This window comes from Ceratotherium simum, chromosome 8 (genome assembly GCF_057802395.1).
Source record: "Ceratotherium simum simum isolate JZ-2026a chromosome 8, ASM5780239v1, whole genome shotgun sequence".
Taxonomy (NCBI): Eukaryota; Metazoa; Chordata; class Mammalia; order Perissodactyla; family Rhinocerotidae; genus Ceratotherium; species Ceratotherium simum.
In genome coordinates this window covers 39,605,676-39,633,145 of record NC_141907.1, presented here as the reverse complement: position 1 = coordinate 39,633,145, position 27,470 = coordinate 39,605,676, and the positions used below count along the sequence as shown (strand labels likewise).

At 35.2% G+C, this 27,470-nt stretch overlaps 1 protein-coding gene across 3 annotated transcripts in view; it reads left to right on the top strand.

Moving 5' to 3' along the window:
• NFXL1 (nuclear transcription factor, X-box binding like 1) overlaps nucleotides 1-26,019 on the top strand; it is a 53,738-nt gene extending 27,719 nt beyond the window's left edge. For all 3 annotated transcript variants that reach the window (XM_004419039.2, XM_087434269.1, XM_087434268.1), the window contains exons 13-23: nucleotides 1,689-1,809; nucleotides 2,040-2,199; nucleotides 2,934-3,025; nucleotides 5,818-5,839; nucleotides 6,243-6,383; nucleotides 8,460-8,626; nucleotides 11,575-11,644; nucleotides 18,109-18,213; nucleotides 21,279-21,365; nucleotides 22,183-22,236; nucleotides 24,292-26,019. In XM_004419039.2, coding sequence (XP_004419096.1) covers nucleotides 1,689-1,809; nucleotides 2,040-2,199; nucleotides 2,934-3,025; nucleotides 5,818-5,839; nucleotides 6,243-6,383; nucleotides 8,460-8,626; nucleotides 11,575-11,644; nucleotides 18,109-18,213; nucleotides 21,279-21,365; nucleotides 22,183-22,236; nucleotides 24,292-24,465 — 1,193 coding nt within the window. In that variant the 3' untranslated portion in view covers nucleotides 24,466-26,019. The remainder of the gene's footprint in view (nucleotides 1-1,688; nucleotides 1,810-2,039; nucleotides 2,200-2,933; nucleotides 3,026-5,817; nucleotides 5,840-6,242; nucleotides 6,384-8,459; nucleotides 8,627-11,574; nucleotides 11,645-18,108; nucleotides 18,214-21,278; nucleotides 21,366-22,182; nucleotides 22,237-24,291) is intronic.
• The last annotated feature ends 1,451 nt before the right edge of the window (nucleotides 26,020-27,470 follow it).

The window sequence follows — 27,470 nt, the reverse complement described above, 5'->3', positions numbered from 1 at the left end:
TATGTTTTTTCCCTATGGTGCTTTTTACTCTCATTTTCTTTTTGTATGTTCATTATTTGAATCGAAGTTCTTAACTTCTGTTTGTTTTAGGGAACTATTTTGAACTTTTAGAGGCTTTAACCAGGCTATTTTTCATCATTAATCTGTTTCTTATCAGGTTAACTGCTATTCATTATCTTGCTTGGTCCTGACACCTAGGTAGCAGTCTCTTAAGGTATTCACTCCTTAGTTGAAGACTCTTATTCCTTTCTTACTATTTCATTTCTAATGGGGTACCTTACTTACTGGGAAAACTCGAGTGGGAAGAAAGCCCTTAAGATGATGTCAGGGGCCGCCTGGTGGTGCAGTGGTTAAGTGTGCGCGCGCTGCTTTGGCGACCCGGGGTTCGCACGTTCAGATCCCAGGCACTCACCAACGAACCGCTTGTCAAGCCATGCTGTGGTGGCGTCCCATATAAAGTAGAGGAACATGGGCACAGATGTTAGTCCAGGGCCAATCTTCCTCAGCAAAAAGAGGAGGATTGGTATCGGATGTTAGCTCAGGGCTGGTCTTCCTCACAAAAAATAAAAATAAAAGAAAAAGATGATGTCAGAGCCTTGAGGAGAACTTTATAGCTCGTTCAAAAAGGTTTCTTTCATTTTTTTGTTTGCTTCTACCAACCCATAACAAAAGAAAGTAAAAGCTGAAACCCAAGTAACTTTTCCTTTTGAAATGTTTAGAAGTATTTTGGAATTATAGGCTAAAGTGAGGGTTTAGAATTTAGTCTTTCACAAAGCGTGAGTATTGGAAAGTTGACTGTACTTGTTCATAACCTGATGAGAGAAGTTACTCTTATTGGGGAATTTATCTAAAAACAATGTACTCGAATAGAAGTATTTATGAAAATAAGCCAAAAAGATTATTGTTAACATTAGGTTTTCCAAAGACTTATATCCATTTTGCTTGTGTAGTTTTGAATGAGTAATGTGGTAAATTCGTTATTTAGAACAAAACTTTTGGCAAATTTTAAACAAAATTATAAAACTTTTTGTTGAAGTACCAGTATAGATGTAGAAAAGTATACAAATCATAATAAGTGTACAGCTTGATAAAGCTTTACAAACTGAATATAACCATGTAACCAGAATTCAGGTTGTTAAACAGAACATTACCAGCATTTCCAAAAACCCTCCTTGTATCCTTCGTAACCATCATCCTGATTTGAACGTTATAGATTAGTTTTTCCTGCTTACTTTATGTAAATGGAATTGTATACTACATACTCGTTGTGTCTGGCTTCTTTTGCTCAATGTTTTGTGTGTGAGGTTCATTCACATATTGTGGTTTCTTCATTCTGGTAGAGTATGCCATTGTGCAGATATACTAAACTTATTATTTATTTTTTTTTGTGAGGAAGATCAGCCCTGAGCTAGCATCCATGCCAGTCCTCCTCTTTTTGCTGAGGAAGACTGGCCCTGAGCTAGCATCCGTGCCGATCTTCCTCCGCTTTATGTGGGACGCCACCACAGCATGGCCCGACAAGCGGTGCCTCGGTGCGTGCCCAGCATCCAAACCCGGGCCGCCAGCAGCAGAGCGCTCGCACTTAACCGCTACACCACGGGGCCAGCCCTAAACTTATTGATTCTGCTCTTGATGGACATTTGGGTAGTTAAGGAAATTTATTTTTAAGTTTCAGACCTTTTTTTCAGGTAGTTGCTATCCTTGCCCAGAAACTGTAGATGTGAAATGCAACTGCGGTAATACAAAGGTGATGGTACCCTGTGGCCGAGAACGCACCACAAGACCACCCAAGTGCAAAGAGCAATGCAGGTTGGTACGAAGCTCTGCACAAACTTACCTCTGGTGTCTTACAAATTTAAGTTCATATTGATTTTCAATATTGTTAGTATTTTCAATTTTGCTTTAATGTTTTAAAATATTAATATTCACAGTAAGCTCATTCTGTATGGAATGAGAAGATATATAAATAGATAATTGCACTTTAGATATAATTGTTCAATGATCAAAAGTAATTTAAAAAATTGTACTTTATGATTTAGTCGACCACCAACTTGCCATCATACAAGTCAAGAAAAACATCGCTGTCACTTTGGCTCTTGTCCTCCATGTCATCAGCCTTGCCAAAAAGTTTTGGAGAAATGTGGTCACTTGTGTCCTGCTCCATGTCATGATCAAGCATTAATAAAGCAAACTGGCAGGGTAAGGGAACAATATTATTAAGAGATAGTGCATTGCTGTGGGTCATATTTTCTTAATTTTACTTAGTCATTCAACAAGCAGTGATTAAGTTTTTTTTGGGTATTAAGCACTATGATCGGAGCTGGGGTACAAGGTAAATAAGACTTGGTCTTTTGTCTTAAGAAGCTCACAATATAGAAGAAGAGAGGAACCAATAAACAAATGTGTGCAAATACAGTGTGATAGTCATGTTATAGTCATGATACAGATGAATTTGGCAGTCTTCCTTCATATATTGTGGTTTAGGTTTGTAGATCTCTCCTGGTTTCCTCAAAGATTCGTTCATGTATTCAGTGAATATTTATTGAGCCCCTACTGTGTATTCAGCCTTCTCCTAGGTGCTGGGGATACAACAGTGAACAAAATAATGGAGATTACATGCTGCTGGTGGAAGCTGGAGTTTACATCTCTGTTTCTCATTCTCCTTTTGGCTTATGAGAAGTGAAAGAGGCTACTCTGCCTTTTTCTGTTTAAAAGCTGGAGTCTGCCTCAATTTTTAATATCAAATGGGTGTGGAGGGGAACAATCTGATAGAATACAGGTGGAATAAAATATTTCAATAAGCACAATTCATTGATAATTTGAAAAAATTTCAACCTGCTTGACCAGAGGATACATGGAACTGTTTTCTTAGGTTCTTATAATTGCCATATGATTTAATCCGTCTGACTTAAAATTCTGTATTTTACTTGTAGCACCAGCCTGCAGGCCCTTGGGAACAGCCTTCTGAGCCAGCGTTTATTCAGGCTGCATTACCTTGTCCTCCATGCCAAGTTCCTATTCCTACGTAAGTATTAGAATTTTAACTTGTAAAAAAAAATCTTTTGACATAGTTCAAAGTGTATCTTAAATCACTTTCTCCCTTTTTCCTTTGTTCAGTTCATCATTATTTCAAGCCTACTTGTATACTAGTTTCTCTGTCTTCAGCCTCCTCCTTTTTCAAATGTATTTTACATACTGTTGATCTGCCATCCCTGTCAAAATCACAGCTGACGTTTTTGCAGAAATTGAAAAGTTGACTGTAAAGTTCATATGGAAATATGAGGGACCCGGAATAGCTAAAATAGTCTTGAAAGGGAAGAACGAAGTTAGAGGACTCACATTTCCCGATTTTAAAATTTACTACAAAACTACAGTAATCAAGAATGTGTGGTATTGGCATAAGGATAGACATATTGATCAATGGAATAGAATTGAGAGTCCAGAAAAAAACCCATACGTTTATGGTCAATTGATTTTTGACAAGAGTGTCAAGACAATTCAATGGAGGAAAGAATGTTTTTGTTTTTCAACAAATGGTGCTGGGACAACTGGATATTAACATGGAAAAAAATGAATTTGGACCCCTACCTCATAATATATATAAATATTAACTCAAAATGGGTTGAAGACCTAAAAGTAAGCTAAAACTGTTAAACTCTTAGAAGAAAACATAGATGTAAATCTTTGTGCCCTGGGATTAGGCAGTGGTTTGTTAGAGATGACACCTAAAGCATAAGTAACAAAAGAAAATAAATTGAACTTTATGAAAATTAAGTCAGAGGACTCTATGAAGAAATTGTGCTTCAAGAACACTATCAAAAATTTGAGAAGGCAACCCACAGAATGGGAGAAAATGTTTGTAATTTGTGTGTCTTATAAGAGTGTATTATCCCAAATATATAAATAATTCTTAAACTCAGAAACAAAAAGGCAAATAATCTAAGTAAAAAATGGACAAAGGCTTTGGATAAACATTTCTCCAAAGATCTACAAACGGCTGGTAAACACATGTGAAAAGATGCTCAATATTGTTAGTTATAAGGGAAATGCAAATCAAAACCACAATGAGATACCATTTTATTCCATTTAGGAAGGCTAAAATTAAAAAGACATATAAGTGTTGGTGAAGATATGGAGAACTTGGAACCATTATACATCGCTGTTGGGACTATAAAATGGTATAGCTACTTTGGAAAACAGTTTGGCAGTCCCGCAAGAAACTAAACAGAGTTACCTTATGACCCAGCAATTTCACTCTTAGCTGTATACCCAAGAGAATTGAAAATACGTGTTCACAGAACACTTGTACATGAGTGTTCATAGCAGCGTTATTAATAGCCAAAAAGTGGAAACAACCCAATTGTTCCTCAACTAAGGTATACATTTAAAAAAATAGTATATTCATACAATGGAATATTAATTAACAATAAAAATGAATGAAGTACTGAAACATGCTACAACATGGACGAACCTTGAAAACATGCTAAATGAAAGAAGTCAGTCACAAAAGGCCCCATGTTGTATAATTTCATTTATATGAAATGTCCAAAATAGTCAAAACTATAGATAGGCAAAGCAGATTAGTGGTTGCCAGGGACTGGAGGAGGGAGAAATGGCAAGTTACTGCTATCTGTCAACTGATGAATGGATAAACAAAATGTGGGTTAGTTGTACTATGGAATATTATTCAGCCGTGTAAGTGTGTGACTTCCTGATACATGCTGTAACGTGGATGAACCTTGAAGACCGTATGCTAAGTGAAAGAAGCCGGTCACAAAAGACCACATAATGTTTGATTCCGTTTATATGAAATGTCCAAAATTGACAAATCCATAGAGACAGAAAGTAGATTAGTGGTTGCCCAAGGGCCGGGAGTCAAGGACCATGCGTGAGTGATTTCTGATAGTTACAGGGTTTCTCTTTGCAGTTATGAAAATATTCTGGAATTAGTAGTGATGGTTGCATAACCTTGTGAATATATTAAAAACCACTGAATTGTACTCTCTAAAAGTATAAATTTTATGATGTATGATCCATTTCAAGTTAACTATTGTGTGAGGTCTGTCTGCATTTTTTTTCTGTGCGGATGTTCCTGTGTTCTAGCACCAACTACTTTTTGAAAAGACTATCCTTTCCCCATTCAATTGCATTTCTCCTTCATGTGGGTCTATTTCTGGGCTCTTTATTTCTGTTCCATTGACCTATTTTCACCAATACCATCACCATCTTGATCACAGTGGCTTTATAGTAAGTCTTGAAGTTGGGTAGTGTCAGTCCTCTGACTTCATTCTTCTTCAGTACTGGGTTGAGAGTTTTTTGTCTTTCCATATAGACCTTAGGATCAATTTGTTGATATCCACAAAATAACTTGCTGAGATTTTGATCAGAACTGTATAGACTCTAGATCAAGTTGGGAAGAAGCGACATCTTAACAATATTGCAATTTCCTATCGGCAAACATGGAATATCTCCATTTATTTAGATCTGCTTTAATGTCTTTTATCAGTGTTTTATTAGTTTTCCTCATATAGATCTTGTATATATTTTCTTAGATTTATACGTATTTCATTTTTTTGTGCTAATATAAGTGGTGGTATGTTTTTAGTTTCAAATTCCAGTTCATTGCTGGTATATAGGAAAGCAGTTGGCTTTTGTATATTATGTGTGTATCCTGCAGCCTTTCTGTAATCACTTATTTTCATATGTATTTATTTTTTATTCTTAATAAAACAAACAACTAGAGTTAGCCTCTTTGCTTTAGGTATTATTTTTGAAGAATTTATAATATTTTCATTTTATTTTATTTTTTTCTTGCAGGGAATGTCTTGGGAAGCATGAGGTGAGTTATAGGCACAAGTTTTAAGTAAAGCTTGTAATCTCTACCTCTTCTCTATTAGGATTGTTAGAAATAAAGTCAAAGTTTTGTTATTTTAGTGTTATAAAGGCAAGAGTTTGTCTACTAATGTTATATATAGTGCTTTAATTTGAGAATTAGTCAGTGTATATTTGCATTCACTACAGAATCATTATATTGAATTCCCTTTTAGGAATAGAATGTTTTGCTTGTTGGCATTCATTTTTTGGGTTTTTTGATAGATTACTTTGGTTTTGATAATAACTATTATTAGTGAAAATGTATTAGACCTTTGTGAAAGTTGTTCTCAAAACGAAGTCATTTTGGAAACATGGGTCCAGAACGTCTTGTGTGTGTGTGTGTTGTACTGATTTTGCTTTTTTTTAAGGTGAGTCCACTACCATGCCATGCTGTAGGACCCTACTCTTGTAAGCGAGTTTGTGGACGAACCCTAGATTGTCAGAATCATACATGTATGAAAGAATGCCACAAAGTAACTGAAATTGATGCCTGCACTGGCAAAAACAAGGTAGTGTCCTTAGGTTGAATGTATATATGCTTATAGTGTGCTTGAAACGTTTTGTTCAACAATTATGCCATAAATATTTTTCCATTTTGTTATAACGTCTTCTTTTTTCTTTCTTGCCTCATCCCTTCTCCTTCCTTGGCTTTCCTAAGAGAACTAACTTTAACAGCTTGGAGTATATGGCTTTATATCTTTGTGCTAGCACATAATAATATGCCTTTTAATGTGTTACTCTTTACATATTGTACCTGTGTTGTTACCAAACCAAAGGTAGGTCTGCCTCCTGGCAGAGTTAAAATCAGACTCTCAACCAGAAGTAGTTGTCACACAAAGTAGAACTTATTTGCAGTAAATAGGAGGCCACGCAGAATCATTTCCAAAGTCGTGGCTGTCGCTGAACAAAGGGAAGCAGGGCCCTTTTATTTCGGATGGGGAATGAATATTCAAAAGGGAGAGGTGAGTATTCGCTTGCGCATGCTCAGTTGGAAAACATGCTTCCACATACACTGCAGGTTATGGTAATAAGGCCTAAGCTCCTCCCAGAGAGGAGATCTTAGCCTTAAAAATGAGGCAAAAGTCATAGGCATCACTCTTGTGGTGGAGCTTGGTCTGGTTCAGGGTGGTTGGTGATTGCATCTCTTAAACAGTTAAGTGCTTCCAAACCCACTCTTGAGTTCCTTGGGGCAATTAGTCGGTGACAGTGTTACTACATAGGATTTGATTTTATGATAAAAATACAGAAATTATGTATCTTTGTTGATAGTAGGTAGCAATATCACCTCCACTTCTGTCCATTCATATCTGTCTAGAACCTAGTCTGGAGCATTTGCTCTCAGCTATTTTTTAAACTTGACACGTATGATAGACGATGTTCACAATTTTAATAAATTCCTAATCTTTTATTGGAAGTAAGGTAAATAGCATCACAGATGTGGGGTGTGTGTGTGTATGTGTGAAATTCCGTAAAAGCATTTTACAAGCATATGAGAAATCAGCCATTCAAAGATCTCTAAAATTGCCATTTTACAAGGTAAAGCAAATGTGGCTAATCAAGTTTTAAATAATATTAAATTCTATTTTTAAAATAATGTTTTTCCTAGGCTTCCATTCTATAGGCAATTATTATAATATTAGCAAGTGTGCTTAATGAAGAATTGTTTATTTTATAAACAATATCCTGCAATAAAAACTTAACCTTCTTTAGTAGATAGATACTAATTTAAATTATTAAAGCAGAGAGGTGCCTTATTAAGTTACATTGAGGTTCATTTATTTGTAAATGTAATTTAATTTTGGTTCATTGAAGTGCATTAAAAAATGAGTTAAACTGCTGGTTATTCTCCTTTTTCCCTCTGTATGTGTTTCTCTTGGGCAAGATGAGATTAATATCTTCAGAACATTTAATACTTGGGGAATTTTTATTTATGTGTTAACTGTGTTGATTTCTTTGGTTTCATGATGGTACTTATTGGATGGAAATGAATTGATAATGTTTACTGTTTTTTTCCTGCCACTGACTATTCTTCAGGAAGTAATTTACATTTTTAGTAGGGATACTTCATATAATCAAGTCCATTTTAAAGGTGAGGCAGTTTGATTTAATGAAGTTTTTAGACAAAATCTTTGTGAATAAGGGTCATATTGGTTATCTTGCTGTTTTTCATTTTGAATTTGTTTTTTCTGAGGATGAGTTGCCCTAAGCTAACATCTGTTGCCAGTCTTCCTCTTTTTTAGCTTTGAGGAAGATTAGCCCTGAGCTAACATCTGGGCCAATCTTCCTCTATTTTGTATGTGGGGCACAGCCACAGCATGGCTGACAAGTGGTGTGGGTCCATGCCCGGGATGTGAACCTGTGAACCCGGGCCGCTAAAGCAGAGCGTGCCAAACTTAACCACTATACCACAGGGCTGGCCCCCTGAATATTTTTAAAGTGAGTGAAAGCATGCACCGTTTTATTAACTGTATTTCTAAGAACTGCAGAATACTTTCTTTTAATGGGATATATAAATTTTATAACTTTAACATAGAGAAATGTTAGACTTCTGTACTTACGTGATTTATTTCCTTGCTATTTATCAGGCTGGCCCAGAATGCCTTCATTGTGAAGAAGGGTGCTCTAAATCACGGCCACCAGGGTGTCCTCATCCATGTGTTTTGCCATGTCACCCTGGAGAATGTCCTCCTTGTGTTCAGATGCTTAGAATAAAATGTCACTGTAAGATCACAAGCCTGTATGTGGAATGTAGGTAAGTGGACTAAGAAATATTCTTATTTTACTAAAATAATTTTAATTGGTATATTTTTATAATTCAGGACCCTTTATAGTTACTTTAAGAAATGATTTTCAATAGTGGTCTTTAGACTCTGGAGGCCCAGATTTTCCGGTAGAGACCTGGAAGGAAGAAATACAGAATACTTCACCTTCTAGATATTTCACCTTGATTTCAACCAGGGCATTTCTGCTTTTTTCCATTTGGGGATTCTGTATAAGATTTTGTTAGGAAAAAAGTCATATCACTGCTTTTAAAAAAATAGGAGAAACACTCCTACAACAGATTGTTCAGATAACAGTGTCAAACTAGAATTTTGTTGGATTGAAAATTGGCTTGCACATAGTTACTTAGGCATAATTTTTAAATTATGGATTTAAAAGGTAGGGTTTTGTTTATTGCAAATGTTGCTGTTACGGCATTTATCATACTAGGGTATGACCTCTATATTTTCCTTACTTAAAAAAATGCAAATTTTTGCTTGTGGATTATGTGGAGGGAAAAAAATTTCCATTTTTTTTTCTATTTAATCATTATCTAACATAATTTACCTAACTTGTTCATCTCCATTTCATGCAAGTCTGTAAAGTGGACTTTTTGTAAGGATATTTTACTCAAGTTAAATTAGGGAATATGACTTTATTTCTGATTTTTTAAGCATAAATACTTCTTGAAAAATGTTTGTTAATATTATCTTAAATTTGTTTTTGCCACTTATACTCTAGACTCATGCTTTGTTTAATTGAAAAAGTCAAATTTCATTCTTTTTAAATATTAAAATTACTTTGTTGAAATTTTAAAAATAAAATGTTAAAATTATAATAGCTTAGAAGTTTTGTACGGAGAGTTAAGAGCGCAATTTTGCTTCATTAATGGGGGATACTGACAAAAAGAGGTTGTTTTGTTTGGTCTTACAGGGTCCTAAATATCCCCCTCTCACTTCTTTGTCCCTTCTTCATGTTGTCTGCAAAGGCTGCCTTTCTCTTTTCACCTTCTTCTTCCCAGAGTGTTGCCTTTCCCAGACTGGCAGTCTCTGCCCTTTAGCTAGTGCTCTGATCTACTAAAACCTTTTCAGGTTTTAGTATTCCCACTTAGGGTGGGCTTTCTTTTTCTGATTTTAGCTCAGTCCAAAAGTTTTTCCAAAACTTCACTAGCTCTCTGAAAATACTTACTGTGGGAGCTTGAGAAATAGCTCTGCTGGGAATTGATATTTATTTTTCTACTTAAGGGTAATTTGAACTTTGTAGAAATTTGTATCTTCTAATTATGCTGAGGTCACAGGATTTGAGTGGTTTTATTTGTTATTAATGAGCTGAAGGGGTTTTTGCGGGGATGTGTGGATACATTTGGATTGAGTGGCTTGCATTACCTCACCTGTCCAGAGTTCCTTTTTCCTTTTCTTGAATACATATTTAAAGTGTATGTTTTTATACAGAATTCTTCAGCCTCAGTATTTGTTCTGATAATTTCATTTGCTTTAATTCAGTAAATTATTTCATAAGTCATCTTTTCCTTTTAGTCCTTTTCTGCTTCATGTAAATTTGTGTTATAGAAATTAGATATAAAAGATACAGGCGTTGAAAAGTAGTATTCCTAATTATAGAGTAACAGGAACAAAATGATAGTAACTTTTAATCTTAAGTTCAACTTGTAGGAATGAAAATACACAACTTTTAGTACAGCCAGCATAAAGAAATTTCTGATTGTTAAGTGAAATTTTGCCGAGAAAATTGTGTGTTATCTTAGAGTACATTTATAGCTAATTTGATACAAATACTTAAGATGATAGTTTTGATGTTAGTGTGGCTAAACTTATGGTATATTTTGGCAATTATGTCTTGTGAAGGGAAATAGAAAAAGCAGGAAAAGAAACTAGAAAGGAAAGAGAAGAAAGGTAACGGGGAAGAGGAGTGGGAGATCCTGTGATAGGGGTTTTTAGATTGTCACTAGTTGCTGACTCATGCACTGTCTGTGGTGGGTCTGATCAACTACCTATTGGAAAGTAGTTTTATTCCTTGGTGTTTGTGACTTTTTCTGAATTACCTACTAGGTCAGAGATAAAAGCGCAGACTGATCTTAAATGATCTAATCTAAAATGAATGAATTTCTAACATTAACAGATAGCTTATCCAAAAACAACTGAAAAAGGCTTTTCTAATAAGCTTACTTCATTTCCCACTGAATACCCTAAATTCTTCAATTTGAAGTAATATCTTAAACCACTAGTTTTTAATCTTTTATGTAGAGGCTTTAAGAAGAATTATGATTATGAATAATGATTAATCTATAGGGAAAGATAGACAGGAACTATTAAAGAGAGGCCAGGCACAGACGAGATTTCGTGTATGTTTCGTACTTCTTGCATGCCCTTTGTACTTCTAAATGCCCTTTGGGCATTTATTTTGTTGGTAATTGATAAAGGGCTGGATGGCTTGATTTATCAGAACAGTTAAGTAATTTGAAGATAATTGTCACAGAGACACAATTAAAATATTTCTCCGGCCGGCCCCATGGCTTAGCGGTTAAGTGTGCATGCTCCGCTACTGGCAGCCTGGGTTCAGATCCCGGGCGCGCACCAACGCACCACTTCTCCGGCCATGCTGAGGCCGCGTCCCACATACAGCAACTAGAAGGATGTGCAACTATGACATACAACTATCTTCTGGGGCTTTGGGGAAAAAAAAGGAGGAGGATTGGCAATAGATGTTAGCTCAGAGCCGGTCTTCCTCAGCAAAAAGAGGAGGATTAGCATGGATGTTAGGTCAGGGCTGATCTTCCTCACCAAAAAAAAAAAAATTTCTCAAGAAAAAGTGAAATATGATAATTTTATGGATATGTTTGAGATTGTGAAATATTTTTGGAAAGTTATGCCATAAAATGCACTTTGGTTTGAATGTCATCAAAACTTCCTCTCCTATTTTTAGAAGAATAACCACAGCTGATGAGAATGAAAAGAACCTTCTCGGTTGTTGCAAAAATCAATGCCCTAAAGAGGTAAGCTTTAATAGAATCTTTTAAGTTGTATTTCTTGGGCATTGTTTCTCTTGGATTTTCTCTTTTCTTGTTTGGTCTTCCTATTTCAGGTCTTTCACTGGAAATGTGGGTCCAGAAAGAAAAATGTGATTGATAGCTGTAAAAATGTAATACATATAATTAGGGTAGATGACATCTCTTTATGAAATTTGGGGATATTAAGGCTAGGAATGACCGTTAGAAGATTTTTTTTGTCGAGTTTTAAAGCTAGCTTGTATACTTTATACAGTAAAGTATTGGCCTAATGCTTACCCACCCAAAATGTGAATCAGATTTAAAATATAGATAGAACAAGAACTCTAGTGGGTCATGGGCAGTTAGACAGTAAATCCGTAGTAGGTTATTAAAAAAACAAATGTGTCTGTGTGTGTGAACTTTAAAGTTCGTTATTTTGAATTAATTAGTATAAAGCATTCATATAATATAAAGTTTTGTTTTTAAAGATTCTAATGTTTGTGTATGCATTGTATTCAAACTAAAATTATCAAAAGTGGTTTCAAAAAATTGTTCAGAGTAGAAAGGTAAAAACTCACTAGTGATTTATCATGACAATATTTTGAGAAACCGAAGTTGTTCATCTGTATTTGGCCAGTCTAAAAGTGGGGGTACTCCTTCTTTTGCTGTTGGTAAGGTGGTAACAATGGTTTGATTTGGGTGGACATTTATAAAGGAATCCTTTTGATTTATAGATGTACTAATAGTACCTCTTTTCTTTTAATTCTTGGCCTTTATTCAGTTATCTAAGTGTTTCTTATCCTATTTAGAGTCGGGAAGAGATGACAACAGTCTTAAATATAGTAGTCAGTCTCTTTGGTTAAATAAAAACAGAAATCAATGCGTGATATGCCTTTTTGTGAATAATACACATTTCCTTTTAGCTAAAACTTTGGACACTTTTGATGGATTTCTTTTTAAGAACTGTTGGAATGAGAACCTGGGAATTTCAAATTTTATGTAAGATTATAAAAAGGAGACCATTTCAATCAATAAATGATTATTTTAGTAATCCTGTCTTTGTTAATATAAGTAAAACTAGGGGCATGGGATATTTCAAATTTAATTTTCTGAGTTCTTCAAATCCTGAGTTTTCCCTTGTTAAAATAAATTTTTTTCTGTCCAAATTCGGATCGGAGTAATAAGTAGTTGAGAATGTTTTATTTTTAATCTGACACAGTAACTTGGTGTGATGTTGTAGTTAGAAATAAGATAATTTAATTCAAGGATTGCTAATTTGCAATTTAGCGTTGCCTTGGCTGTGATTCAGTTGTGATGCTGTTATGACGTTTGGTGGGACTAGATGAGTGGGCTCTGTTTATTTAAAAATTTATCTATGCTAGTGATTTTGGATTCTAGGCCATTCTGGAACCCCTGGTATTGCTAGAGTCTTCTTGCACTTTCTTGAAAAATATGTCTGTAGGCTGGGAACAATCCAAATGGCTGTTATAGTTTGGAACAACCTAGGAATGGACAGGGGAATTTCATTGTATCTAATAGAACTCATCCTAGTTTATGGCCCCTTGACGTTGGTAAGGCTACAGCAGTCTTCTCAAACTCTAGTGCGCGTCAGAATTACTTCAAGGGCTTGTTAAAACATTAATGGGCCCTACCCTAGAGTTTCTGATTTTGTGGGCTTAGAGTGTGGCCCAAGAATTGCATTTCTAATAAGCTCTTCTGTAATGGTGATACTGTTAGTCTGGGACCACACTTTGAGAACCACTAGTCTACAGAATCAAGTCATACTTAGGATCAGCCAAGAAATATGTCACTGTAATCTGCAGTAGATATCTTGTACTCCGAATTAAGGTGTGGGATTCTGATAAATTCTAATGTACTGATAAATTAGTGTTTACCTTCTCGTCCCCTCCCCATACTGTGGATTTCTTGTGGGCAGGGACTGTGTCATGTTTATCTTTATATCCAGTCCCTGGTTCCCTGGTGTACATATTAGGCAATTGGTAGTGTTCATGGAACATGAATGAGAGTGAACTGTGGGAATAGCATAGATATATCATTCCAGCTCCACTAGTCTGATACACAGTCTGTGTGTCTTCTGGACTCTTTAATTAGGTTTGAATTTAACTAAAAGAAAATATCAAGATACCATTAAGAACTCCAACTTTAAAGTGTGCTTCACATATACATTTCTACTTTTAAAATTTTTTCCTGAATTTAGTTTTATCATTCCCATGCAAGCTTTTCTACTTTTTATTGGGCAAATTATTTAACCTCTCTGTAATTCAAATTGTTTGTATATGAAATGGAGGCAATAATAATACCCACTACAGAGTGTTGTCTGAGTCTTAAATGAGTTAATAACATGTAAAGTTCTTAGTATATGCTAAGTGCTATATATGTATAGCTATGGTTTATGATGGTATGGATATTTATCCACACAATATTGTTTTGCAAGCTTTCTTTAATTATTTTTAAAGAGAGCTTTTTAAATTATTGGAATTAAAATAGTTATCGGTAAGCCATTTGATATGACTTACCAAAGTGCTAGCAGAATGATGTTAAGGGCTGAGCAGGGTAGAAGAAAACAATCTCACTTTGAGTAGAAAGGGTAGAGCCACTCTTCTTTAAATGAACATCAGGGTCAGATGTTTTAGAAAAACCTCTGCTTTTGCTATGAAATCTATAATGAAAATACAGTTGTTATATATTATGCATTTTAATCAGTTTTCTTTGTGACTGTTTTTCTGCTCTTTTAGGATATAACCTGGCTTTTGATGTAACACATACTTGTACATCTAATAGGGAAATGGTCGTGTGATTTGATTTTTTTAAACAATGAAATATCACATACTGAAAAGAACATAACACATATGTACAGTTTAACAAATAGTTAAAAAGTGAACACCGTTTAACTCCTCCCAGGTCAAAAAATAAAGCATTGCTGCATTTCTAAAGCCTACTAAAGTCCCTGTCTGACTACATTTCCCTCCCTTTATCCTGTATGTTACCACCGTCTGCCTTTTACAGTAATTATTTCCTTGGTTTTATTATAGTTTTTACTACCTATATGTGTATCTGGAAACAATATTGATTGTTTGCCTAATTTTATATTAAGAGTTCAAAAGTATGAACTTTTGTGACTTGCTTAGTTTTCTGTATATTTGTTTGTCATTTTTATTCCATATGGCTGTAGTCCATTTATTCCATCATATACTGTTGTTTCTTTTACTGTGGGTAGACATTTGTTTGTTTCCAATTTGAGTTGCTATCAAAAATACTGCTGTAAACATTCTTATTTGTGCCTCCTGGTATATGTGTACACAGATTTCTCTAGGCATATAGTAGTGCAATTGCTTGGTCGTAGGTAATGTATAATTTCAACTTTAATAAATAATGTCATATTGATTTCTAAAATGGTTATACCAGTTTATAATCAGTAAATTTTCTAATTTACCATCAATATTTTAAAGTTCCTGTTGTTTCACATCCTTGCCAACATTTGGTATTGTCAAAATTTTTTATTTTTCCCTATCTTATGGCATCTTGTGATTTTAATTTACATTTTCCTGATTACTAGTGAGTTTGAATACTTTTTCAGAACTAATGATGTTACTTTTGCTTTTGGGACATATGTTGGATGCCCGTGCTGTATACTTCTGGATGAATTTCAGTTCTACTTTCAAGCTACAGAAGTCAGTTTTGGCTAACTTATTGCAAAACAAAGACATATTTGGAGGATATTGGAGGACAGTTCACAGATTCTAAAGGAAATGCCATACAGCCAAACTTCTGTCAGGGCAGGATCTGGGCAGCCCCAGGGGGCTTGGCAGCGGGAGCTCAGGGGGCTCTGTAGTGAGATGACTCTGTTCAGACCACCACCTCTCCCTTTCTAGTTTTCGGATTATCAGGAGAGAAAAATCTGATTGGCCCACCTGGGCCCAGGGTCTCCCTTGGCACAGGCAGTAACAGACATGGAACTGGAACAGGTAGCATAGCCGTGGCCATGGCTCCTGAGGGAATTGTGGTGAACCAGGCAGCCATCCCAGTTTGTGTCTTCTACAACTTCTACCAGCACTGTATGTGAAAGGCAAGGAGATTCATGGAATTATAGTTAGATACGGTGACAGGATCAAATGAAGGATTTAGAGAAAAGAGATACATTTTAAAGGCAGAAGACCCAGCCAGAGAAAAGGGAGACTTGTAAGATGTTGGTGAGGGGCCGGCCCCGTGGCTTAGCGGTTAAGTGCCCACGTTCTGCTACTGGCGGCCCGGGTTCGGATCCCGGGCGTGCACTGAGGCACCGCTTCTCCGGCCATGCTGAGGCCGCGTCCCACATGCAGCAACTATAAGGATGTGCAACTGTGACATACAACTATCTACTGGGGCTTTGGGGGAAAAAAATAAGGAGGAGGATTGGCAATAGATGTTAGTTCAGAGCTGGTCTTCCTCAGCAAAAAGAGGAGGATTAGCATGGATGTTAGCTCAGGGCTGATCTTCCTCACAGAAATAAATAAATAAATAAATAAGATGTTGGTGAAATTGTGAAGCATGAGCATGAGGTCTTTTAAGAGGCAGAAAGATATAACATCTAGACCAGTGTTTTTTTTTTTTTATGTCATAATAGTTTATAACATTGTGAAATTTCAGTTGTATGTTATTATTTGTCAGTCATCACAAAAATGCACCCCTTCACCCCTTGTGCCCACACGCCAACCCCCTTCCTCCTGGTAACCATCAGACTGTTCTCTCTGTCCGTGTGTTCGTTTATCTTCCACATGTGAGTGAAATCATATGGTGTTTGTCTTTCTCTGTCTGGCTTATGTCACTTAACATAATACTCTCCAGTAGACCAATGGTTTTTAACATTTTGTCAACCCCCAACACATTGAAGAGATAGTACATTGATTAGTAAGAGGCCACACTATAACCATGATTCTGTGTAATTTCAAAAACATCTGCCTTTATTGATTCTGATGTGCTTCCCTGTTCGCTTTCCCCTTTAGCATCATTAATTCAAAGCTAAAGTAGAGTGGTTAGTTACTTTTAGAGAATATGGCTGATGTAATTGCCTCACAGATTAAGGAAAGAATGAGAGGCTATGGAGACATATTTTGAGGGGAAGAGAGGATGGTGGTGAGCTAATTCCAAATGCTTGTCTCCTTTATGAAGTCAGGCTAGAGGCACTGGCCGGAATGAAGGTGAGAGTGAACTTAAGTAATAACAGAGGCTTGAAACAACCACTGCTAGACAAGTATTTATAATGAATACATATTGAGCTTGTGAAGCATTGTTCAGGGCCTAGTATTAGCTTTAGGGAAGAACAGAACTGAAGTGGTCCAGGAATGCCTAATGTGAAACACGTTCTAGCACCACTCTGCCCTCTGATAGGATTAGTGAAAATGCACAATGTGAGTGATCCAAATTTAGTTTGGTGTGAATGTCTCAGCTAAAAATTAAAGAGCAAGAAACTTAGTTGCACATCAGAGAGAGACTCAAGACAATGGAAAAGGATTCTGAATTTTTTAAATTGAATGGAGTTAATAGTTTGAAGGATCATTCTGGTGAATCATAAAGATCAGAATTTGGAGAATTCGAATGTTTATTGAGGTGTCCACTATTTGTAAGTTATCTTTGTTAGTGATTATGAGAGAGACAAAGAAATGTAAGACCATTGCCCTCAACTAACTTATAATGACTTTTATTATAACAGTTAACTATATCGAGTACATTTAATCCTTACAACAGCTTTGTACAATTAGAGTACAAGTAATTTGTACAAGAGTACAATTACTCTTCCCAGTTTTCTATATGAAGCACAGAAAAATGAGGTAACTTGCCCAAGGTCCCATAGTTAGTAAACAGGGCATCTGTGATTCAGGCAATCTGACTTTGGAACTTAACCACTGACCAGTGATGTCTTATTTACATTCTGGTTGGAGAGACAGAAATATATGAAGTGCCTAAAAAATTTTTTTTAAGTTAAAGACAGTACAAGCAATTCACAGCAGTTTAGAAATAGATTCATAATTACTATTATTTATTCAAATGTAGGCAAACTCATATGCTTTTATGGTGATTTAAGCCATGTCTTGAAGTTTGGATAAGATTTGAATAGAAAGAAGCAAGGAATGTGTCATCTGAAAGCTTGACTGGGATAAGAAGATAGTAAATAATTAAAGACAAGCAGAACATACTCATGGCAATTACTGAGTTGGTTTGGCCACCTATATAATAATGTTTTAATATATAGTGGCAAGGATAAATGTTTTAGAGTTTCCATTATTGCTCTATAATTTCTGTATAATTAAGGTCATTTATATCTAAGAAAAAAGTTGAAAATTAGCCAGTTATCCAGGATTGATTGACCCTATTATGATGGACTTTTTCTTAAAATAGTTGCTGGGGGGGAGGGGAGGTGGAGTATGACTAAAATATAAATATATAATTGCTTTTTTTTGGTTTTATTTTAGCTTCCTTGTGGTCATAGATGCAAAGAGATGTGCCATCCTGGTGAATGTCCCTTTAATTGCAACCAGAAGGTAAAACTTAGATGTCCTTGTAAAAGAATAAAAAAGGTAAATATTTTAACTTATTAAAAATACTTTTCCATGTAAATTTTTTTTTGGTCTGTATTTTGACAGTTCTTTGGCTTTATTTTTTTCCTTTTAATTTTAAGGTATTATTTCTTAGAATCTTTTTATCCCGTCTGAGAATCTTTTTAGCCCATCTATTTCTGTAAATGCTTATTTTAAAAATCAGCTTTGGCAATTTAGTTTTCTGCAATTTAATAGTAAAAGATTATTTTATGTTGGAACTAAGTTCAGTGCCCTTTTTTGGATAGAATCAATACGCTCTAGATTTGAGGCCTTTGTACAAGGAACACAATGTGAGTAATAAAATGAGTTTCATGGTTTAAGAAATGGTCTGAAATTAACCTTTGTTGCTCTTATGAAATTGTTTTTTGCCATCAGTATTATGTTTTGAAAATGTTGCCTTGAAAATTCCTCACATGCACAGCCTTTATAAAATTATAAAATAACATTCAGACTTGGAGAGAACTCAGTTTAAGATAAAATAGCTGTAAAGGAGGAATAAAAGGGCAAAAACTAACCATTGGAAAGCTCAATGGAAACAAACTGCATACCATTCGGCAAAACTTATGAAGGAAGAGTCTTACTGAATTCTCAAATGTCAGTGGCTAAACGGTCTTTTTCCAGTTTTCCTTTTCCTTGATTTCCCTGTTGACACTGTTGACTCCTTTGAAGCTTTCTTCTTTCTTGACCTCTGATTTTCCCTATCTCAGAGTTGTAACTCCATTTTTTTCCTCCTATTCTTATGGTTATTCCCTAAAGCTAGTCTCTTTTCTTCTCTTTAAATTCACTCTTTTATTTATCCATTCAACAAATATTTATTGAGAATCTTTGCTTTTATTGAGGATCTTTTCATTTATTTCACAGCTCCTACTGTCATTACCTAGGGTAGATAACTTCTGAATTTAAATTTGTAGGCTTGACCTCTTCTGGAGTTGAATCCCTAAGTTTTAGGTATTTAAATTGGACCACCTTTACATGAAAAGCAATACTTAGTCAAGCTACTTTTAATCTGAGATGTCTCTTAAGTTTTCTCTTAAATCTCATGTTATTGTCCAAGTGCAGTTTGCCACTCATTAGAACTTTGGCAACAGCTCATTCTTGGATTTTAACAACAGCTTGATAAAAGATTTCCTTGCCTCTAATCATAATACTTCACTATATCTGAGTTCTTCAATAGTTCTTCATCATTCATGGGAAGACAATATGCATTTTCTAAGAAACGTGTATGTATATATAGACTTGGCATACGAGGGAATCTATGACATTACTTTTGCCTGCTCGTTCAATTTCGTCTTTGAGTAGTCATCTCTGTGAATCTGTTACTTAAGGGTCCTAGCAGATATGTTATACTCTCCTTTAATCTGTGGCAATATAAATATTCCTTCTTCTATGCAAAATACAATGTTTTTTTTCCTTTACTGCTCTGCTTACTAGAATCCTGCTAATACTCAGTGTAAGCGTTTTCTTGTTTGGGAAGGTTGTCCTTTCCCTGACTCTCTTGGAAAGACTTAGGTGCTCCTTCCTCTTGGCTTTCTTTGTATTAGGCTTATGACTAAGAGCTTTGTGATTCTAGGGACATCTGTAACCTTGTTTCCTCATCTACAGAATAGAGTTTATACATAGATTTATTGAAGGGAATAAAAGAGGTAATGCTTATATAGCATTTAGCACAATGACTGCTATATTCAATAAATAGTAGCTACTATTATTATTATTAGTTTAGCACTTACCATATTATTATACTCTTTTCCTTATTGTGTCCCCTGTTTCTAACACAGTGCTTGGCATGTAATAGGCACTCTGTAAGTGCCTTTTGAATGAGAAAAGGTATGATTCTTCTTCCAGGCTGATAGACTTAATGTCTGCAAGCACACAATATTTATTTTTGCCTCTAATATGTGTTCATGTTATTTTTCCTTTTTCTGGACTATCCCTGGGGGACAAGACATGTGTTTATCACCAACCTCAGCCAAAAATGAAGACTAAAGGGGAGGAAAATCCCTTTAAGTAATAAAATTCCACACTATAAAGGGCTTTCAGTAAAGTACGGTATATATGTACTTTACTCATAGGCTTTGATGATCTCATTTCTTAACTCTGGTAGACTTGAACTAAAAAACTAGAATCTGAGGCTGTGGTAAGAAAGGAGAAATTAATACAAATAGATAGTACACTTAGAGCAAAAGTGACATCTGGCAGCAAGAAATAGGGAATGAATAAAATGTCAGTAAAAGATCTACAAAATCAGTCTGTTTAAAATAAGGACCACTCATTATAGCATGGTACACAAATTGATCATAGTATTGATGTCATCATCAAGAAAAGAGTAGATCAGTTTTTTATTATTTTATTAGGAGGCAGTGAAGTGCAAATAGAAGCTTTGGAATGATTTTCATCTAAACTTTTTAAAAAAAGGTTTACTATTTGCGAGAAAAATTTGTCGCTCTCCCGAAAACTGTGTAGAACTGCACTGCCTGATTTGGTAGCCGCTAGCCACATATGGCTATTTAAGTTTGAATTTTAATGAATTAACATTAAATAATATTAAACATTCATTTCCTCGATTTCACTAGCCACAGTTTTGAGTGCTCAGTAGCCATATGTGGTTAGTGCTACTCTATCGAGTAGTGCGGATTGAGAACATTCCTGTTATCTCAGAAAGCTGCCTTGGATGGCACTGCTCTCGAACATTTTATTCCCTGGAAGTTTTAGAAGAATAACAAGAAACAAAAAGAAAAATAAAGAATAAAAATAAAATTGAAGCTAAGTTGATAGTGGCACTTAGTAAATAATTATTAAATGGATGATTTTAATTTTATGGTATTTGCTTTTTTGCAATTATGAGAAAATAAAGTAGTAATTACTCTTTGAACCAAGACATTTAATACTTGTAACCATATCATCCTTAAATATTAATGAACATGACTGTTAAATAATATGCATAACCTTAAGCTGTTAGAGAAGTTTTGCTTTTTTATTGCATACAGTTAAGACTGATGGAAAAAAAATCTTTAAAATCTGAAATTTAAAAAAAATTTTATTTGTAGGAATTGCAGTGCAACAAAGTACGTGAAAATCAGATTTCAATAGAATGTGACATAACATGCAGAGAAATGAAGCGGAAAGCATCTGAGGTAATGTTGTGTTAAATATTTTTAATGTACTAATGGCCTTTCCCTGTTTATTTTGTGCGTTTCTTTATGTGCTTATTACAAACAAATCAAAATGTCATCTTTTTTGCTTTTGAAATAAAAGCTGAGTTTTATAGGCCTATTTTGAATCCTTAGGGTGCTTTTTATTGTCTAGTGTACTAGATTTTCCATCCTCTGTACCAGTTAATGTATGTGCTATGGGACATAGTCGTTCATCTTAATGTTAGTATAAGCTTCTCGAAAATGAGGTTAAAATAATACAAAATAAAGTTTTGGGATTGTTTGCCGTTTGGGCTACCATCTGGTGTCACTATTTCCCTCCATTAACCCAGACAATGAATAAACTCTTGATTCTGTTTGTAACTAAGGATTCCCTTCCAGATAGGGCATTTGAGGCAAATGGTCAATTTCACCTCTAGACAAAGAGTGGTATTTAATAACTGATTATAGATTCTGAGTATGGCAGCTCAAGAGAAAAAAATCTAGTTTTAAAAGTATTTCAGTTTATACTGTTTTAACTCTTTGCATTGTGATCTAATATCTGTTTTAGTTGTTAAGCTGAAATGTTTACATAACACTCCACCTCCCCTCATCCCCTAATCTGTTAGTATGTTGGGAATACTTTTCAGTATAACATTTACATTTTTAAAAATATTTTCCAATATAAAGCTCCCAAAAGTTGTTTTGGGTTGGTGGAGCCTTGGTGGGAAGAGTTAATATAAAGTTATATAGAATGTTAAAATTCTATATAAAATTTGATGATTACAATGTTAATTTACTTTCAAATGTCTATAAACAGATAAAAGAAGCAGAAGCCAAAGCTGTTCTTGAAGAGGAAAAACGAAGACAACAGGTAACTGAACAAAATACCCAGATTTACGTCTCTTTGCATCGTTGTTAGTTTTTATGTAACCACAAGGTATATTCCAAGTACACACTAGGAGCTAATCATTTCTATTCTGAGCAGAAAATAATATAGTTCTCACAGAACAAAAATTAGCCACTCACTTACTTCAATCCAGTTATACTGAACCTCTGAAGAAGCATGAGACCTCATATATTCCCAGATATTTTGTATAGTCCCAATTTACTTCCTTGCCAATTTGATCCATTCTCCAGCCATAAAAGTTTTATCTCTTCTTTTGGTTGGCAGTGGATGAGAGTTGGGGTGCGGTGGCCTCCATTTTAAGGCGTCTCCTGGAGCCCATGTCTTCACTCATCTAAAACTATATGAGTTCTATTTTACTAAGTTACAGGTTATCTGTAACAAATAAGTGCTGTTTACTAACCAATATATTTGCTGTAATAATACATGCCCGTGTGTCCCCATTAGATTCTTAAATGCAGGATTATGATCTCTTCTTTGTTATTATCTAAATAACAAGTATATTCCTGATACCTCGCCTGTTTGCTCAAATACTGTATTGATCATATACTCCAAAGAGTGGCTTAACTTTCTGATAGTGACATGTAATTATTTATCAATTTGCATTTTGAAATGCTTTATACTTATCAAGCAGAGTATGTTATATGCTAAACTTCTGCCTTTATGAGTGAGGACATTGAAACTTGCATAACTTGAGGGAGGACATTAGAAACAATTCATGTAGCAAATAAAGGTGGCCAAAATGACCTCTGATGGTTTATGGTTTATAAAGTTGATTTGCCTAATATCCCAAAATAAGTTATCAGAGGTAATACAGTAAAACATGGGTTGTCCGAAATCCTGGGGGAATAAATTATAAAGAGTAGTTTAGGGTCCCTCCCCTTCTTATAAACCATTATGGATGTAAATCTTAAATGTATTCCCTATTTACTGACCTTTTAAACAGAGTATATAGAACATAATTTAAGCTACACTTGATGACCGTGGGTCATCATTAAAGCATCAGTTATTTTACTGTGTCAGTAGTTCTCAAGTTTGGTTGCTTTTACTATATTTTGACCTTTTTCTGTATATCAACAACCACTTGACGATATTCTGACATTTTGGTTCATTGAAAAATGCCACTTTGTGTTACACACACACTAAGTATCTGATTAGGTCATCTTCAAATGTGGTTTATGGCCAAAGTAATGGATATTTTAACTGAAGTTTATATTTCTTTCTATTAAATAAACATTTACAGAATCTTGCGTGGATATTACATATATATTTTAGTTAATAACTATCACATTTTAGTTAATAGCAGTGCACTATAGTATATCATGTTACATTATCATGTATTAAAGTTTAATAAGTAAGTTCTTAGCGGAATAAAAATCCACATTTTATAATGAGTGTCATTCACTTATCCTTTTTTAGAACCAGTTTTTATATAATTCTGCTTTCTAAAATAGTCATTTTGATTTAAAGCATGAAGAATTTTTCCCCTGAAGAATTTTTACTCTATGTTAATGTATTTCGTAAAGAGAAAAATCAGTTTCTGGTGACTTTTTTCTCTTTACTCACTTGAATTTCTTCCATACAAGCCATTAACGTTTATTACCAGCATTGTAAAAAACTAGACTTATAGGTGTCTTCTCGTTGGGCATCTCTTAGTACGTGCTGGAGATTGTGTATTGTAGAGCCCCAGTAAATTAAGGGTGTGGAAGTATAAAACTAATGTCTTTATTTTAGGGCACCTTTCTATATTTCGTATCAAAGTCAGGCCTACAGACTGCAATACTCTTCTATTACTCCCCAGTTCCCTTTCTTATCTAAACTCTGAATCTGTTGAATATAATCAGTAGTGGAGAGAAGGTTTGTAAAAAAAATCAAGTCAACATATTTATTATGTACCATTACATAATAGTAATGTACCATTACTATTAAAACATTTTCCAAATTGATTTATTTTCATCTAAGTGGAAAATTTCAAATCAATATAGATATTGAATTTAATAAAATGATACTGTTTTGATTTAGGCTGAACTGGAAGCTTTTGAAAACAGACTGAAGGGTCGTCGGAAGAAGAACAGGAAAAGAGATGAAGTGGCAGTTGAGCTAACACTATGGCAAAAATATAAATACTATCTCCTTCCAATGTGTGCAATTGCAGTTTTAGTGTTTGCGTGGTACATAACCTATGATGTGGATTAAAACGTTTTGATCTGTTAATATACCTCAGATTGGATTTAGATAAGTTGTTAAATTTGGAATATTAGAAAGTGTATATTGTAGAACATGATATATATTCACATTCATCTCCGTATTGTCTTCCAGCTGTTATTAGAAGGATAGAATGTTAAGCTTTATCTTATTGAGCATACTAGAAGTGGCAATATAACATTGTTTAAGAGTAAAAGCATGACTGAAATTGTAAAGTATTTCATAAGGCATAGTTAGTGGCACAGTAACATGTTAGTGGTTCATTGTGCTGTCTTGTATTAACATAGTTGTTTCATTTACTATTTCAAACCCACATTTTTTTTTGCAAAATTAAGATGAAACTGAGCCATATGTGCAGTGAGAGGAATATTTCACAATGTTTTGGTTACTTATTAAAAGGTACTTTTCTTGATTATGTAACTTTCTACTTTTTTAAAAAAATGATTCTCTAAAAGACCTCTTAAATTGTAACATGAAGCTATATAATTAGATTCTGGAAATCAGTTTATTAGTGAGGAATTTATATCAGTTATTGAAATAAATTTTTATGTAGTGTGTTCCTCAGAGGAAAATATAATTGTTTTCAAAAAATGTCAGGCTAGATTCCTCACATGTGGCTATTTCTTGTGTAAGAAGCTCTTAACTGAAGTTGGCATGTTTTGTCAAACTTATATGTGTCTTTTCAAAGTAATAATAAAAGAAAAACTAATATTTATGAGCACTGTGTGCTGAGCACAGGGCTTAGGAGCTTTACTTTATTCTCATGTCTTGTTACCGTGATCATCCTATCAGTGGATTTCGGCTGGAAATAATCAGTTCTTATGAAAACAAACTGATAGAGAAATATCAGTAAGTCAAACTTGTTTGAATTGTAAGTTATTTTAAGTGGTTTTGCTATTTAATTTTTGTATGATTAATGTTTTCATTAAAATTTTTCATACCAAATTTGTAATCTAGAATATTTACTATTATCTAAAATATTCAGGAGCCTATAATTTTAGGCTAGGCATTAGTGTACAAAACTCTAAAACTTGGTGCAAAACATAGTAATTGATAAGTCTAAAAAGTGGTAGAAGTATCTTTTAAACAAGTACAAAGAAGGATTTTTAAATTTTGCTAAATTTAACCTATGTTTTTAATGTCAGGCTCATTAATCAAGTATTAGCTGGTGTCTAAAATTAAAGGGCAGTCATTCCTTTCTTTATGAACATTGTCTTTTATTTTAGATTTTTTTTTAACTTTTCCCAATGGTAGAGTTACTGTGTTGGTGCTTCAGAAGCTCTAAATTAGAGCTGCTACAGTCAAGTCATTACCTTACTCTGCTCTAAAATGAAGATTGAAGAATATAATGACTAGGTGTCTACCTGGGAAGCTGTTCTCATGTATTTCAGAATGTTGGCCTGTTAAACAAACCTGAAGCCTAATTCATGTCTGTTTGTTGGGCTTCTGTCCTTGCTAAGTTTTCTCTCTGATTTGTGGGAAAAAATTTAGTGAGTGCAGGAAGAAGATTGAATGAATATAAATTAAACTGTTTGCTGTTTTTTATTTGCTTGGCTAGTTGCTCAGAGCTTAATTAATTTAACCAAAGTCACACAACCGTTCATTCATTTATTCAATCAACAGATGTGTTTCCTCTGTGACAGATACTTTGTACATACTAGAGATAATGGTGATCTTTCTCTCTCGGGGAGCTGCTAAGGAGTGGATAGAGCAGGCAGGAAATAGACACACAAAAAATGAGCATGATTTCTTGTGTAATAAGGAGTGTTAAAAAATAAGAGAGATGCGAGCTAGCCCTGATGGTCTAGTGGTTAAAGTTCGGTGCTCTCACTGCTTCGGCAGCTGGGGTTTGTTTCCTGGTCACAGAACCGTGCTACTCGTCTGTCAGTTGCCATGCTGTGGCAGCAGCTCACATAGAAGAACTAGAAGGACTTACGACTAGAATGTGCAACCATGCACTGGGGCTTTGGGGAGGAAAAAAAAATAAGAGAAATGGTACAGAGAGTGATGAAAGTGAGGGTGAAAGGGCACTATCTACTTTATTATTTTTTTTAAAGAAAGTCATTTTTTTTTTTTTAATTTTTTATTTATTTATTTTTTTCCCCCAAAGCCCCAGTAGATAGCCGTACATCAAGCTGCACTCCTTCCAGCCGCTGCACGTGGGTCGCGGCCCCAGCACGGCTGGAGAAACGGTGCGTCGGTGCACTCCCGGGATCCGAACCCAGGTTGCCAGCGGTGGAGCGCACGCACCCAACCGCCAAGCCACGGGGCCGGCCCAACTATCTACTTTAGATTGGGAAAGTCCCTCTGATATTTGAGCTGTGACCTGCATGGCCTTCATTTGAAGATCTGAGGGAAAAGTCTATGAGGGAGAGAAAGCAGCAAGTACCAAGTCCCTAAATTGGAGAGAAGCTTGGCCTGCCTCAGGAATAGAAAGAAGGGCTGGCGTGGCTGGAGCTTAATGAATGAGAGGGAGAGAGAGTCTCGGGCCAGTTCATACAGTGCTTGATAGACCACGGTAAGAAATTGGGCGGGCCGGCCCCGTGGCTTAGCGGTTAAGTGTGCGTGCTCCGCTACTGGCGGCCTGGCTTTGGATCCCAGGCGCGCACTGACTCACCGCTTCTCCGGCCATGCTGAGGTCGCGTCCCACATACAGCAACTAGAAGGATGTGCAACTATGACATACAACTATCTACTGGGGCTTTGGGGAAAAAAAAAAGGAAGGGGATTGGCAATAGATGTTAGCTCAGAGCCCGTCTTCCTCAGCAAAAAGAGGAGGATTAGCACGGATGTTAGCTCAGGGCTGATCTTCCTCACAAAAAAAAAAAAAAAGAAAAGAAATTGGGGTGTTATTCTAGTTGCAGTGGGCAGCATTGGAAGGTTTTATGGGCAGAGTGGTTATTTTTGTTTTTTAAAGATTGCTGGCTGCTGTGTGGAGAAAAGACTAAGGAAGCAAGGGTAAATGCAGGGAGGGAGATGAGTTGGGAGGCAGCCTA